At 44.4% G+C, this 15603-nt stretch overlaps 1 protein-coding gene across 1 annotated transcript in view; it reads right to left on the bottom strand.

Annotated features, from left to right (window-relative positions):
* The window catches only part of map4k5 (mitogen-activated protein kinase kinase kinase kinase 5), a 29451-nt gene that overhangs the window by 1305 nt on the left and 12543 nt on the right, over positions 1-15603 (bottom strand). Inside the window, exons 14-32 of the mRNA XM_084438839.1 lie at positions 13683-13761; positions 10632-10690; positions 10364-10431; positions 8787-8831; positions 8660-8702; positions 8360-8570; positions 7888-7970; positions 7318-7359; positions 6972-7056; positions 6755-6834; positions 6576-6636; positions 5524-5638; positions 5367-5425; positions 5072-5175; positions 4277-4454; positions 4119-4187; positions 3700-3792; positions 3436-3506; positions 1043-1098 (exon numbers count right to left, since the gene is read on the bottom strand). Coding sequence (XP_084294965.1) covers positions 1043-1098; positions 3436-3506; positions 3700-3792; positions 4119-4187; positions 4277-4454; positions 5072-5175; positions 5367-5425; positions 5524-5638; positions 6576-6636; positions 6755-6834; positions 6972-7056; positions 7318-7359; positions 7888-7970; positions 8360-8570; positions 8660-8702; positions 8787-8831; positions 10364-10431; positions 10632-10690; positions 13683-13761 — 1601 coding nt within the window. The remainder of the gene's footprint in view (positions 1-1042; positions 1099-3435; positions 3507-3699; positions 3793-4118; positions 4188-4276; positions 4455-5071; positions 5176-5366; positions 5426-5523; positions 5639-6575; positions 6637-6754; positions 6835-6971; positions 7057-7317; positions 7360-7887; positions 7971-8359; positions 8571-8659; positions 8703-8786; positions 8832-10363; positions 10432-10631; positions 10691-13682; positions 13762-15603) is intronic.

The following is a 15603-nucleotide window of genomic DNA, read 5'->3' as shown; positions in this document are numbered from 1 at the left end:
CAAGTTAAAGACGGCATCCGGGCGTAGGCTCCATCACATTGCCGACGCGGGAGCATCTCCAGCCACATGCCATCCGTCTGGTGGCTGTGACAGATGAGAGGGGTGAGCAGAGGGTACTGGCCTTACTGTCCGATCCCACCAGATGAAATTTCAGAGGCGCTGAGAGACACTCAAACCAGGTTGGCAATGCCCAGATGGAAGTGAATAAAACATAGAGGAAGGGTATAGAGAGGCTGTTCCAGTGCTACCAGCGGAGGTCGGGGGGGCGGTGTGTTGTGAGATGACCCTCCCAGCGCCCCGGTCTGGGAGAGTCATCTCCAGCCCTGCTGCATTTCTAGGAGATCCTCCTCTGCATACCGCACCATGCGCTTGAGGGGGTTAAATCACGTCCAGCTGTCTCCGGGGCAGAGGCTAACTGCAGCAGTGGTCTGACCGTCTGACAACCAGGACAAAGGAACAGGCAAGGGTGCCCTCTGCTCTGCAGTCTGCCTAGATAGCACAGCTAGGCTCGTTCATGAGGCTCACGTCCACATGAATGCTGCGAGAATCAATTTATTTGTGAGGTGAAAGGGATGATATCTCGGTGTTGAATGATCAAAGGCTTCATTCATCACACGTTGTTGTCTGATCACAGAGAGCTGACCCTTGTGGTCCCTCCCTGGAAGCCATGACAACAAAGGCAGCCAATGAGAGTTAGCGGGCCACTGGGGGCAGTGGGGGATCTCTCAGATCTCAGGAGAGCAGCAGGACCCAGGAGAGGAGTGGGATGTTTGGTGGTTTCCAGGCGATATGAAAACAAGACAGACCTATGGGAGGACACTCAGGCTCTAAAGCTATGCCATCAACAACCCCTGCTTTTATGAGGTTGTGCGGTTAAAGATAAATCATTCTCCAAGTGCGGTGGCGATGCTTTACAGAGTCAGAGAGAGACGGGTAAAGAGAGGGTTGGAGAGAGAGAACGAGAGAGAGAGAGAGGGAGAGAGAGAGGGAGATAGAGAGAAGGGAAAAGATCAAAGATTTAGAGTGTATTTTGTATTCTAACCTGTCAGATCCCAGGAGGCGGAAGACTCTGCTTGGGTCAGAGATCTCCTGGGTTACCTGTAGATGAAGAAATGGAAAACTTAATTAATGAGATACAGAGGCTCTGCATGCTAACGCCTTGAGTGTTTGTGACTAGAGAATGGTAAACAGCATAAGATTAAATAACAATACTGTAGGTGCTCCATAGTGTGTATTACTGAGGAGCTAACTGACAGGTGACAACTTAAAGGAAAAAACAGAATAAATGAGTGGAAACATAACGAATGCTGATGCTTCCATACAGGTGTACCGTATGATACAATTAAATCACAAAGACTGCTCAACTGGCCAGTGTTTCAATAGGAACAGTGACTAAAGTAACATCTGCATTTAGATCTATGGGAAAGACATCAGTAAATAGGAAATTGTGGTTGAAAGCACAGATTCGTCCTCAATTGACTGAGAATGTGATGAAACATTTCGATCCTGATGGGAGTTGGTCTCTTCCAGTATGACAATGCCCCCTTCCACAGGGCACAAGGGGTCACTGAATGGCTTGATGAGTATGACAATTATGTGAATCATAATATGCATTAAAGGTGCAACCTTGTTCAACATAATGCCCCTTCATTGGTTCTTTGGTATGCACTTGGGCTGACGCGCTTATAGACAGCACTCGGAGTTCGTATTTCTTTACTTTGACATATTTATTTTCCTTCTTCCCTTCATTAGTAAAGGTAGTTTCAGTTTCCACAATCAAACATGAAAGAAAGCTTGTTTTACCAGTGACAGCATAGAAATCGAACTGTGGAATCCCAACTTAAACATAGGCTGTCCTGCAGCGGTCAAAGAACCGTGTCGCTACATACCCAAAGAACACTGGCTCCATGACGGCCAACCCATTTAACAGCTGAGGCTCATTCATCCCAATCGGTAGGCCTATCCCAATTAGCTGACCAAAGAAATAAGTAAATAAGTAGCCTACCTACACGTCACCACCACAGTAATACAAATAGCCTACATAACATAATCACAACATACATTCGGTCATATTTCATAAATTATAAGTTAATTTCAAAACCATACTTTTGGCTCTAACATGCATACTATGCAATTTCATTTGCAGTTACTAGATCTCAACCCAATTGAACACCTATGGGAGATTTTGGACTGACGTGTTAGACAGCACTTGCCCAAATGAGGGAATATATTTTGGAAGAATGGTGGACCATCCCTCCAGTAGAGTTCAGAGACTTGTAGAATCCTTGCCAAGGGGCATTGAAGCTGTTTTCGTGTCCCAACACCTTACTGAGACACTGTGTTGGGTTTTCCTTTAATTTGTCACCCACATTACATGGATCAACCAACTCACTAGCTGCTTCAAACCAGGTTTAGCTAACAAGAGAAAGACTATGTGACCTATATGATTACTTTGTAATAAAGTCCCTGTCACACAGCTCCAGGTAGGTCAGCTATCGTGGTGTCCGTGAGACACAGCAGGAAGGTGTTTGCTGTCTCCAGGGGAACTATGTCACTGTGCACAGCCCTGGGCTTACTCCTACCCTAGTCACAAGATGAGTGATAATAAGCCTGACACAGATCTGAGGGCAGAGAGCAACAGGTTCAATAAAAAAATAAGTGCTCGAAGTGTCAATGTGTTGACTACGCACACAAGCTCTCTGAGTGGCTCAGAACCAGAGACGGCCCCCCTGTGACACCTGCTAGGCGTAAGTCCTTAGCTTGACAGCGACCTGATCCCTCTAAGGAACAAGGCTTTAGGTGCCCACAGCAGCACCCATTGAGGTGAGGCCGCATCAATAGGCTTCCCCCCTTGAGTGCCTTCGCTTTTCAAAAAGGAATCATACAGGAGACAGAGGCTGAATTATTTAGCTGCGCTCCCTGTGTGCAGCTGTTTCATTTCTGATGATTGAACATCAATTTTGCATGGCCCCTGACATTCTGTCATCCTAATATGTGCTCCGTCATGGGGGGTGGTCAGGCAGCCTACTGTTCCGCGTACTTCACGCAGGACCCTGTCTGACAGATTGAGTGCACTGAAAAGGGCGGCCCTATCATTTTCCATCAAAACGCAATGCCTGACCTCCCCGCGATCTCTGAACTTTTGTGTGCGTGCACGCCTGGCGATCAGGTGAATGTGAAATCCTCTGTGAAAGGTCGACAACTTCATTACCTCGGGTCGACACAATGACACGCGGTAATGCCCCTGAGGGATAATCTCCTGGCCTCATGTGTCCCTGCGCATGTAAACAGGCAGCCACATCAACGGTGAGTGCAGGAGAGACGTTTGTCCACGTGTCAAACAAACACCCCGGTGCGCATATGAGCCACAGAAGCTACAGTTGGTTGGCAGGGCCGTGGTGACCTGGCTGGGTATCTGGGCCATGGAATGCTCACCTCATTGGACTTGAAGCTCTTGCCCTGCATGCCGTGTTTCCAGAAGGCCAGGACACTGTCCTGAAGGCACACTGTCACAAGAGAACGGAGAGGTGGAAGGTCACACACACACATACACACACACACACACAGAAAAAATCTGCTGTCATTCACAGTATATGGTAGTCATATTGATAGTTGACTGTTGACTGTCTAAACTTAAGTTCTAATACAAAACGGTCACATAATGTGATTTGAGACCATTAGATCAGCTAAAAAGCTTACCAACAGATCCAATGCAGAAATCGAAACTAAGCTCAGATGCCAGTTTTTTGTTGGATTTCAATTTTCCCTGGAGATTGACAATCTTCAAATTTTCTACAAGAGTAAGGTAGAGAAAGGCAGCATTTTATTCAATTCAATACATCATTATCAGCCCTTTGAATGGACCTGGGCCATTGGATGAGGTCTAGATATAACAGCAGCACACAATGCAAGGCTACATACAATACTATTGTTACAGCTAATAGTCTACACACTTATCCAGTGCAGAGTCTGACTAACAACAAAGGTTCCTTGACAACTATCAAGGTAGGACATATCAAAGCTATCAGTGTTTCACATGTGTTGCATATCTAATGGGTAGCGCTGGGATGCTGGGCTTTGTTGACAGTCATGTCTGAGTAGTCAGTGGTCATACGTACTGTCCAGGCACACTAGGACAGTGTCCCTCTCCAGTTGAGTGACGTGGATGGCGTCCACCTGATGACCAGCTGTGGAGGGGTCATACAGAAGTGTCATCCAAAACGACGAGTCATGCTGTATTTCATACCACGTCTACGTGTGTCTGTGCGCGACTTACTCGATCCCATCTCGGTGAACCAGGACGAGCAGGAGTTGAGGTTGATGGTCTCGAAGCGGACCACTTGTCCTGGCTCGGTACCCTGGCTGATGGCCACGCACACCATGGGGTACTCCTGCTCCGGGACCACCAGCATCTCAAACACCTTCAGTGGGCTGGGAAGGGGGAAGTCAAAGTGCTGTAGGAGAGAAGAGAGGAACAGAAAGAGAAAGAGAGAGAGAGAGAGAGAGAGAGAGAGAGAGAGAGAGAGAGAGAGAAATAAATAATCACAACAGGAATAATGTTTGTAATGCATCCTATGCTTGTACTAGCTGTGGTGGTTAAATAAATGTTATTGCTTATTAAAGATTACATTACTCTTACGCTTGCTTTTAAATAAAGTATATTGATTTTGCCTATGCTTGTATAACTGTCAGGGATGAGTTATGTCTGCACCTCAACTACTGTCTGTCTCCTGCCCTTGACCAGGGAGCGGTGGCCTGTATGAAGGACTCCTTGTTTCTGTTTTGTGTTCTAAAGGAACCAAAACAAGACGAGCTCTTCTCCTGACTTGTTGATCCTTTTTTTACCAATCCTGAATCAGCACGTCTGTTTTATCTAATTGTATGTCTCTGACTGGGACTGTCCGGGTCAGAGAGAGAGCCGTCACTGTACTTTCTCTCTCCATGCATGTAAACTAAGTATATTAGAAAGGTCGATGGCATAATCAGAATTGTCTCCTTATTGATTATTAAGGAAGACTGGATTCATTTCTTCTAGTCTAGTTTTAGGATGGAGGGAGGTCGGTCTACTGACCTTGATCAGCATGAATCTCTGCATGGGCTCATACCACTGGAGCAGCACTATCCCAGATTGCAGTGCACCACACAGGTACTTGTGGCCTGTGTAGGGGTTCCTCACTAAGAGGGAGAGAAAGAGAGAGAGACAAAAGACAAAGTGAGTAAAGATTTGACTATTTGGGAGATACTTCTCTTGCAAGCAAGTTAACTCCCAAGTATATTTATACCGTCCCAAGCGAGCTGAGCTGCCCATGGATGGAGAATAGAAGGGAGTAAACAGAAACAGGAACTCGGGCGGCTCCGCAACTCACCAATGCAGCACTTGTGACAGCCCTTTGTATCTGGGATCTTAGTTGTCAAGGCAAATCTCCTGGGGACAGAAAAACAGTCAGCTTGTGTCCACAGTCATAAAGAGGTGGACGACCTCTGCTTTGAGGGGAACAGGCCAGCCTCTCTCCTCTCTCTCACCTGGGCAGGATCTTGTCTGGGAAGCGGTGGGTCTGGAACTGGGCTGCCAGCCCAGGCTTCTTCAGCTGCTCAAAGAGCCCGATGAGATTGTGAGAGTACAACTGGAAGGTCTTCCCTGCGGCCAGATAAGAAACATGTAAAACACCAGGTTTCTGTCTTTTGTTTCCCTTTTCAGCGAGAGATCAAAGACAGGAAACAGGATGTACAATGTGTCCACCATTCATTCATTCTCTCTCTCTCTCTCTCTCTCTCTCTCTCGTTGCGACCCAGACTGATCCAATCAGCTCCTCGTCTAGAAAGGTTAGATGTGAACAGGGGTGTGGAAACACAGAGGTGTGACAATGATGCGTGATTACCTTCTGATGAAGCCGGTTAGTAGGATATCAAAATCAAGCCAGACGAGAGGAGGAAGGACAGTGGCCAAGTGAAAAGAAGAAGAAAACAGACATTAAATATAGGCGAGGTGGCATATTCACTAAATGTAAGACCTAAGTAGACCATAATGGTATATTGTATTATCTAAGAATTATGCTTTTTTTAACTGTGTGAATCCACCCAACACACAACTAGACGTCGATGTTGCATACAGCACAGATGATGAGGGTGAGCTGTAGCCAGATAAAGCAATGAAAGCCAAAGCATAGACATAAAAGAAATAGCTGATCCTTAAAATAGCTAAATCATTTGCTTACGGAAAGTTGTAATCCTGTTTCTTATGGAAAGTGGTAATCCTGTGCCTTATTATTTTATAACAACAATCTTCTTTTCTACTGTAAACAGCTTTTTTTCCTTTTTTTCATTCTTATAAACAAATGTTTTTTCTGTGGAACAGCTGGCCATAATGACAGATGTGTGTCTGACATTCATGACTCATACGGACGTTTATGGAGGCTATCTTCAACAGCTTTCAAACAAACTGCTATTTATGGGAAGGAGAAACTAGGTGATTGTATTGCCCTCAGGGCCAACCAGATAACGCAGGACAACAAAGCAGCTGGTTATGGTACAGCCCACAGTAAAGCAGGTGGCTGTGATAAGTCTCTCCCACTTACCTGATAAAGACATCAGGTTATTGTTGATAATGTAGAGCCAGGTACACTTCCTTGGAAACAACTGACGGAGGAACACAGAGACAATCAATACAATCCCGAGTGGTATAACACAGGCTCCTATATAACATGTTACCACCTCCATCCATCAGCCTTCTCAGGAGACCTGAGCGTATTCCTACCTGCTCCATTGTGGCCTCATGTAGCTCATTCAGGTTCAAGGTGTAGATCCCATCCTCAGTCCCAAAAATAAGGTACTGGTCTAAAAATAAATCAATAAATACAACACAGTACAATTCATATGTGACACATAACACGCATGCTTGCTTTGTACATGTGTGTGTGTGTGTGTGTGTGTATGTGCAGTATGTGCGTCAGTCACATTAGGGCTAAGGTTACCCTTGGTATCTGGGTGAATCCATGATGTGGCACAGTTGATTTTCAGAGGGCAGCCATCAAACACTTTGGAGAAACAGGCCCCCATCTGGAGTGAGGGGAGAAAGCACAGTAAAACCCAACAGCCTCAGATGGAGATTTCAGGAGAGATGTCAGCCAGAGGTTATGCAACTAAATCTGAGCCCAGAAATGACTATATTCCACACAAGCACACTATAACCATAGGATGAAGGTGCCAGAATATATGTAACAGTTCAGAGAGAGTTTAATGATAGTGTCCAGTCGAACCAATCAACCAGGAATGTGAGCTGGTCAGAGGTTATGAAGAGCGAACCAGAGGTTGACTCACCAGGACTTTGGGAGTGGGAGGCAGGCCGTTGATAGCAGGTTTCTGTGCAACAAAAGAAACACATAAGAAAGATGTAGGATATGGATATAGGCCAGGAACTATTACATTGATTGGAGCTGGTTTGCAGAGGATATTGGAAAGCTAAACTGCTGCTCCAACCTTGGTTAGCTTGGCAGTAAACAAAAACAGTGTGTGTTATCATGTTATTACATGCTGCTCCTCTGCCCAAGCTAATTAAATGTTTAATATAAACAGCAGCCAACCCCCCCCCTCCCCTTTAACCAGCAGTGTCTAACTCCAATGGGGGGAAATAACCATACTTAAGTTTCCGTGCCAATCAGTCAGTGGTTTGGAGACTATCTATATCAAAACTATGCAAGGCCACATATAAAGGCCGCTCATGCTCAATAACCTTCCCTCTTTCCTCTCTGCAATTATTTCTACTCAAATATGAGGGGCGTGGATCTAGACAGCATGCTTATTATTTCCCCCCACAGAAAGTAAAAAGTGATCTTGGAAGACATGACTGCAACGCCATGTTTAGATGAAGCCACATCCAGACACACTCACAGGGTAATCCATTTTGTCCTTTCTGTGTGGCCGGCTGGGCGGTGGTTTGGGACTGTCCCCGATGACGTCGCTATCAGAGTCCTCTGTTGCAGGCAGAAGAGGGGGGAGGATTAGATAGATAGTAGTTTATTTATCCCAAAGGGGAAATAGTTGAAAGGGCTACTAGTGCACAAGGTCCTCTTTCTCAAGACATTATACAGCCTCTACACTGCATAATAAAACAGCAGTATCAATCTTAGGAACGTCACAAGCATCTTCCTTACCTTTACACTCTGACTGACTGAGAGCTTGGAGAGATGAAATAGGTTTTTGATTTATTTCAAGAAAACACGCAAACCTCAATGAGCCAAGCTGTTCAACAGACGAAAGGGGTTCTAAGGTGGTCCGAGTGAGGACAGACTTCTAAGTTCTAAGGACAGAATTCTAAGTTCTAAGGAGAGAGCGTTGAGGTTCCTGAGGCGGCGAGGCTCACCCGGGTCAGAGGAGTGTGACAGCAGGCCGGGGCTGCTGACGCTGACGGACAGGAAGTCGAGGGCTGTGTGCTCCGCCTTGTTGCCTCGTTCGGGGGTGCTCTGCCGGCGCAGCCCGGCGCCCGGTCCGTTCTCAGAGTTGGGGAACCGGCGCACCGTCAGACTCCGCTCGTCACTCAGGCCCACTTCCTCTGACGAGCTGTTCAACCGTGGCTGAGAGGAAAGAGGATTGTATGAGGGGTTTGGGGGGGGGGGGTAGGGAATGTACGCTATGAGGGGTGAATGTTATCTACAGGTCTTACCTTAGGAGGTAGAGGAGGAGGGACTCCTTGTTTAAGGGTAGACCTGAAAACGGACGGGACATTTTAAGACAGGCAGGCAGAGGGATGGTAATGACATCTGCTTACTTCGGGGTTAAGTGGTACTTACAGCTCAATGTCTTCAAACGCGTCCTCCAAATGGGCAACGTGTCCACTGGGGGGTGAGAATGGAGGTATCAGAGGAGTGGAGTGCGAGAGTGGTAGGAGAGGCATGTACGGACCAAACACTTATGAAGGACCCCCTTCCTCAAAGGGAACGGGTATGAATCAGGGAAAGAGGAATGGGGTTCAACGAGATTTAGTGCCGTCAGGGGTGTTTGCTCGGTCATAGAAAGTACAGACATGTAGCACTTCTGAAAAGGTTGTAAAAATAAATACACCACAAACCCATTCCAGCAATGTTTTTTTCTACAAATGCTTGAGAATCATTAACATCAAACAGGATAGCAATATATTGTACAAGCAAAAGGAGAGCTACATAACTAGCACTGGCCTGGGATATGCAATAATTGCTTAGGTGTAAAGGAAAGGTTCAGTGGAGACACAGCTCAACACACTAAGGCCATGCAGAAAACCAGACCTCAAATTTTGGAGGCTGGCTACCATTCAAGTTTATTACATTGTCTGCTACAAGGACAGAGCTGTCACTTCCCGTCAAACAGTGGTAAAAATTACAGCAGCCCTGTCAGAGCTTGTTAAGGCCTCCCCATAAACAATTCCTTTTGAGCTATGGGGTGAAAGGCAGTTAAATCCAGTGTCGAAGTGAAAAACTTGTCTTGTTTGTCTTACTGTCTCCCACACGTCTGCCTGCACCTCAACAAGCACACCAGCCACTAGTCCACCAGCAGCCCCTGGGCTGGCTCTACAGCTATGTCACACCACACACTGGAGGGAGCCGGGAGGGGTGATCATATGAAGCATGGCATGGCACACACACACATCACTGCACACAGGGCCACTCAGTCCACTGTCTGCCTGCCTGCCTGCCGCTCGCTCGCTCGCTCGCACACACACACACACACACACACACACACACACACACACACACACACACACACACACACACACACACACACACACACACACACACACACACACACACACACACACACACACACAACCATTGGCTGGAGGGATGGGGTGGATGGGCAAACCACAGGACACTCATTGTTAGTGTTACCGTTGGAACAACTCGTCCTCAACGCTTTTCAGAAGGCTCCTTGGGAGGACAGGAGAAGAGGGCAAAGAGGAGGTGAAAGGGAGAAGAGATAAAAAAAAGAAGAAAAAAAAAGATAAAAAAAAGAAGGGCACAGTCAAAGCACGTGGACAGGTGAAGAGCATTTTCACAAACTGACATTCCACACTACAGGTGGGCAAGTGGGGTCATGCTTTAAGACAGGACAGCTCCAGAGTAGTGATTAAAACAGGTTAGTACCAGAAAACAGTGAATGCAGGAATTACCAAAATACGACCCAAGTTGATAAGATATTCAACATGTATAAATTATAATAACTTCATTTTAAAAACACAAAATGTGAGCACAGTAGATTCTGTACACTGTCAAAGTATACTTAGCCCTGCAATCCAGTGTGACAGAAGAGTACAGTTCTCCTGGCGTGACGGGACACAGACAGCTAAAGAATAAAGTCGGGAATGGTCTCCATGACAATGGTTTCCATGGCTTACCTAGTGGTGATGCCTCCGTCTGTGAAGGGGCTCCAGGGGGAGGGGAAGTCACTCTCCTTACTCACGTCCTGCAGAGCACCACAAACAGACAACATAAATCAATTATGTCTCATTATTTGGAGAATTAGCTCCAGCTCTTGAGAAAGTGTCAGAATGGATAACAAACAATGCAAATAAAGGGAATCTTTTAAAAAGAAAAGACTTAAAATAAAGACATTTTAAAGAAAAATTAAAAAAGTAAAAGCTTGCTAGATATTAAGATAATCACCATTTCGGAGTGAGCCTCAGTTTCCTTTCGCAATGGAGGTTCAAACTGGACCTTGTCAACTGTAAACAACAACAAATATTTAAGAGCAGGTACACCGTTTGGTCATTAGATGGCACCAGAACACAGGACTGTGGCACTCCAGAAAAACCAAAACTTCAAAATATCCTCATGCATCAACACAAGCACTATACTGTACCATCTATCCTGGATAGTCAAGTTCACATTCACAATGAGATCTAGGGAGAAATCACATCACCGGCACTAGCAAAGTACTTTCTACAGTATTAGCATTCCATTATGCTGTCCTTATCACACCTCTCATCGTGACATTGTGACAGCCTCAGTATCAGTATTGTGGTCAAACTCATTTAAATAGCGCTTGAGAGTTAGCAGCAAGGCTTGTAGTCTGTGGATGGGTAGTTTACACAAACAGTTCACAGAACTTCACTCTTGCAGAGAACAGAACTCCTCACTTCAGGCAAATGTTGTTAAAATCGCTGGGATTAAAATCACAAGATGGAATACAGATTTCCCGGTGCCAAAGCAAAGCAAAGACAGAAACATTAAGGCTGCTTCAGTGTTCAGTGTAAACATTACTTTTTTGTCACCTGCACTTGCTAATCATGAGGGCAAAAGAAACCTGATTTTAATGTCCCTCAACTTCTTATGTTTTCTTTTAATTACTGAAAACGACCCTGCATTGACCTAAATGAATAAAACAGCTATGAAATAAGAAACATTTCACAACAACCAGTATTTCAGAAATGATGTGTGATTGATGTGTTCAAGGATCTGATGTAGGTCCATAGAACGAATCAGTATGTGAGTTCAAGGAGTAGTTTGGTATTTAGCATCATAAGCCCTGTTCTAAGTTTATTTACTATAATAAGCTTATGTCCAGTATGATATCTATGGGCAGTTGATTCACATTGATTGGCAAACTGATTCAAAATCTTTTATGCTTCCTAACTGGACAGATCTGACCATCGTTAGCTAGATTAATTGACCCATTCCTGCAGCGCTAGCGCTAGCTAGCCAGACGAGCTTGTGCACTTCTGTAATGCAACTGAAATCGAGGAAATGGAATGCATGAGTTGATGCCATATCTAGCAAACTATACCTGTTGCCTATCAACTAGCTAGTTATAGCACTAGCTATATAGGTTGCAAACTCACCATCAAGTTAGCAACTAAGATAGAGTCATTTTAAGTTTAATTGACTTGGTGTTATACTTTGTGTGATGTGAATTTAAGTGTTCTCTTAATTTTTTTGAGCAGTATATATGCTCATAGACCTAATGGTTCTCTATGAGCATATATCCCATTGTGTACTACTTAGCTGTGACGTGAGCAATGAGTACAAATATCTCAAGAGTGCAAAGTCTGTCAAAATTTTGATATGGACCGTTGTATGTGATCATAAATAACCTTATAACAGGGCTTATGATGCTAAATACCAAATTACTCCTTTAAATTGCATACAGAATTTAAGTTAGTAAGTAAGTAAGCACATTTTATTTGTATAGCACTTCTCTCAGAGAGGACTCACAAAGTGCTTCACACAGGTTAAAATGCATACAAAGAATTAATAAAATGAAAACACAGGAAACAGGACAACAGTCATAGACATACAGTCAAAGTGATTCAACAAACGCCTGTCCAAACAGAAGCGTCTTTAGCCGCTTCTTGAAAATTTCCACAGAAGCCGCAGCTCTAAAGTCCTTTAAGAGAAGTGGAGTAATCAGTTTGTGATTGTGATAAATGGAGAAAGATCCCTTCCTTATTAACTACACAGATGACTGTACGTTTGACCATTTGGTTCCTCAGAAGCCAGAATGAATGTCTTTATCTAGGCTGCAGGACACTGTCAGGAAATGCAGAAACCAAAACAGGTAGCAGCTACATGCACAGAAACTGACCTGCTTCATGAAAACCCACAGCACTCTCACATGGCATTACCACACCTTTCAGCGCTCACCTTTCAGAGCTTGGGAATGCCACACACACACACGCACACGCACACGCACACGCACACACACACACACACACACACACACACACACACACACACACACACACACACACACACACACACACACACACACACACACACACAGAGCTACCTCACTACACTGTCACTGACCTGGGTCCTCCCTGTCCTCAGAGAAGCTAGGACTTGGGCATGGGCTTCCTTGGTCTGGCCTATTGTTTGCTTCATGTTGAACGAAAGTCAGATACAATGATAATAAGAGTCAAGTTCAAACAGGAAGTGTGCGTGCAGTTGAGGAGGACGAACGCACAAACACACTCTGATGGGTCTACTGCTACACATGAAAAGAACAGCTACTGTAAAAAACATAAACACTCTGTCCACGACTAGCTTACTGTAACCACACCACACATTACTATAACAGCACACTCACAAATCATGTCACTGATATCACGTAACAAAAAACACACAACAAACACAAAGCTATTTCTACTGCTGTTGAACACAACAGACACTTTATCACACATCTTACCCTTACCTTATCTACCAATCTACCTATCAAATAACAGTACATTCTGCCCTAACAACAAATAATTTGTTCAGTGTTTCTAGAAAGAAAGAAATTGATGTTTCCCAAGAGAAAGGGATATTGAGTTGTTACATCTATCTAAAACAACAAATAATTTGTTGGAAGGACGGAAGGCCTGGATGAGTTATTTGAGGACACAAGATAGTGACAATGTTCAAGCCGACATTGTATACAGATCTACAGCCACTTTCTCTTCTGAGTCCCAGGGCTATTTTTAATTTGTGCTACAACACTGCAGTCTGGCCCTGTGCCAGTCCTGCGGGATTAGCAGGATGACTCAAGCTGCCTCAGACACGCCACTCAAGGACCTCAAGCCCATATTACTGCTGCGACTGAGTGACAGCCAGACCAACCAATGACGGAGATGAGTCTGTGCTCTGGTAAATCTCAGTGGTCTAATGGTTTGGTGGGGGCGTGTGTTTAAAAACAGCGGTGTGGTTGACAGTCGGGTCAGAACCGGGCTGTTCACTTACAGTTGATCTCTGAGCGTGTCCTCTCTGCTCTGGACTGTTTGTTGGTAGAGCGGATGGTGTGTCTGACAGCTGAGAGGGGCTGAGAGAGGAAGACATAGAAATATAAGATAGAAACTTAATAAATATAAGATAGAAAGGTCATAGATATCAGATAAAGGTCATAAATATGCAATAGAAAGGTCATAAATATGTAAAACCGTGAGGTAAACACAGAAATACAAAGGAAAAACACACCTAGAAAGATAAGACTGAGGTAATAAAAATCAGTAGCTACAAGTCATAAAATGTTATCACTTTATAGAGTATTGAAATGTTATGTTTTGGGTCACACTATGCAAACCAGGGAGCATGGGCAAAACTGAATGTGGATGCGGTCCATTAAGGATAGCTCCCACACAGCAATGTGTGTGCAATATAAGTTGAACCAAACATGTTTACTGTGTGTATGGCCACATGTTAATGTGCAGGCCTGAAACTGGGTGTATAAGCGAACAAGCTCACATGGCTAGCAAAGACTACAGTATTCAGGGCTGTTCTTATTCATGCTGGCCAAGACAGTGCTACTGCTGTATTGCGTCAGGGGAGACAAGCACAATGGTATTTTAAAGACGCTGGTACCACCTCTTTGGCCACCACACAAATGAGATGTTGATACCAGGGGGAATAATAATGTAGAGACGGAGAGAGTGAAGAGAGGGGAGAGGAAGACTTGAGGGTAAAGGAGAGAAAGTTATGGAGAAAGTGGGTCAGTGCACAGTGGATGTACAATCCGATATTTGATGTTTTAAACTTTAAATATGAAACTGATAATGAAAAAAACAACACTTGCACTGAAAGCTGCTGTAGAGGCCTTGCTAGGGAGTTACGATGCTCGCATAGACCCGTGTTACAGCCTCCGCTGTTACTGTTCTGTTCTTGTCTGTTTTACCCAGGTGTTAGTCGTTGTGCTTGTATTGTCCAGTCTAGGGATGAGACGGTATACCGTAAAACCGTGAACTGCGGTATAAAATGTCCACGGTATTAGAACCGTGACATTCCCTGTGTTTACGGTATTACGCAATAATGCGCTGCTGAAACTTCACATTTCAAGTTGCTTGCAACAGTTAATTTTGTAATTTAATATAAGCTTGCTATTAATAAACTGAGCTTAATTACAATAGTGTGTATTTTCCATCATGTGTTGCACTGTAGTTCCTTCAAAGTAAAGTACTTGTTTTTTTATGTGTGTTGGTGAGGTGAAATGCCGTATACTGTGAAATACCGTAAACCGCACCGTGTAACTAGATACCGTACCGTAATGCAAAAATCCATACCGTCTCATCCCTAGTCCAGTCAATCAACTAATCATCATCTCCACCTGTGTCCAATCATTCCCCTGCCCCCTGGTCCAATCAGAGGAAGACCAGCCACCTTTATATTCTGTGTTGTTCTATGTGCAAAGGAGGAGAGAGTTGCCATGTTTGTTTATAGGCCTACTTTCATTCTGTCTGTTAATCTAGTGTTTGGTGTGGGGTTTTGTTAGATGTTACCTTGTCCTCCATTTTCAGCAATCATTGTGGAGAAGGGCTAGCTAAAAAAAACATGGGTATACACCTCATCACGTAGGTAACCCTTTGTTATACACACTATGTTAGGGCGAGTGGGTGTCACACCTTTCTGTGTAGCAGTTAGGTTAGTGTTCAGCCTAGTAGTAGTTTTAATGTTTCTAGTTAGTTCAGTTGATAGGGAAGCTCAGGGCCCTTTTTGTTTTAGCCACACCCCTCTCACAGTCCTTCTCCCGCTTTGTGTTTTTGGTTTATTACGCTTAACTTGTTTGTGCATTATTGTTTGGTTATTTTTGGTTATTATTTTCAAACTAAACCTTCTGTGAAAGAATAAATACCCCATTATGTTTTTTTAATCTTATTTTGTAGTCTGGTAT

This window comes from Borostomias antarcticus (assembly GCF_949987555.1).
Source record: "Borostomias antarcticus genome assembly, chromosome: 5".
In the NCBI taxonomy this organism is placed as follows: domain Eukaryota; kingdom Metazoa; phylum Chordata; class Actinopteri; order Stomiiformes; family Stomiidae; genus Borostomias; species Borostomias antarcticus.
The sequence above is the reverse complement of the archived record's forward strand: the minus strand, read 5'-3'. Positions and strand labels throughout refer to the sequence as shown.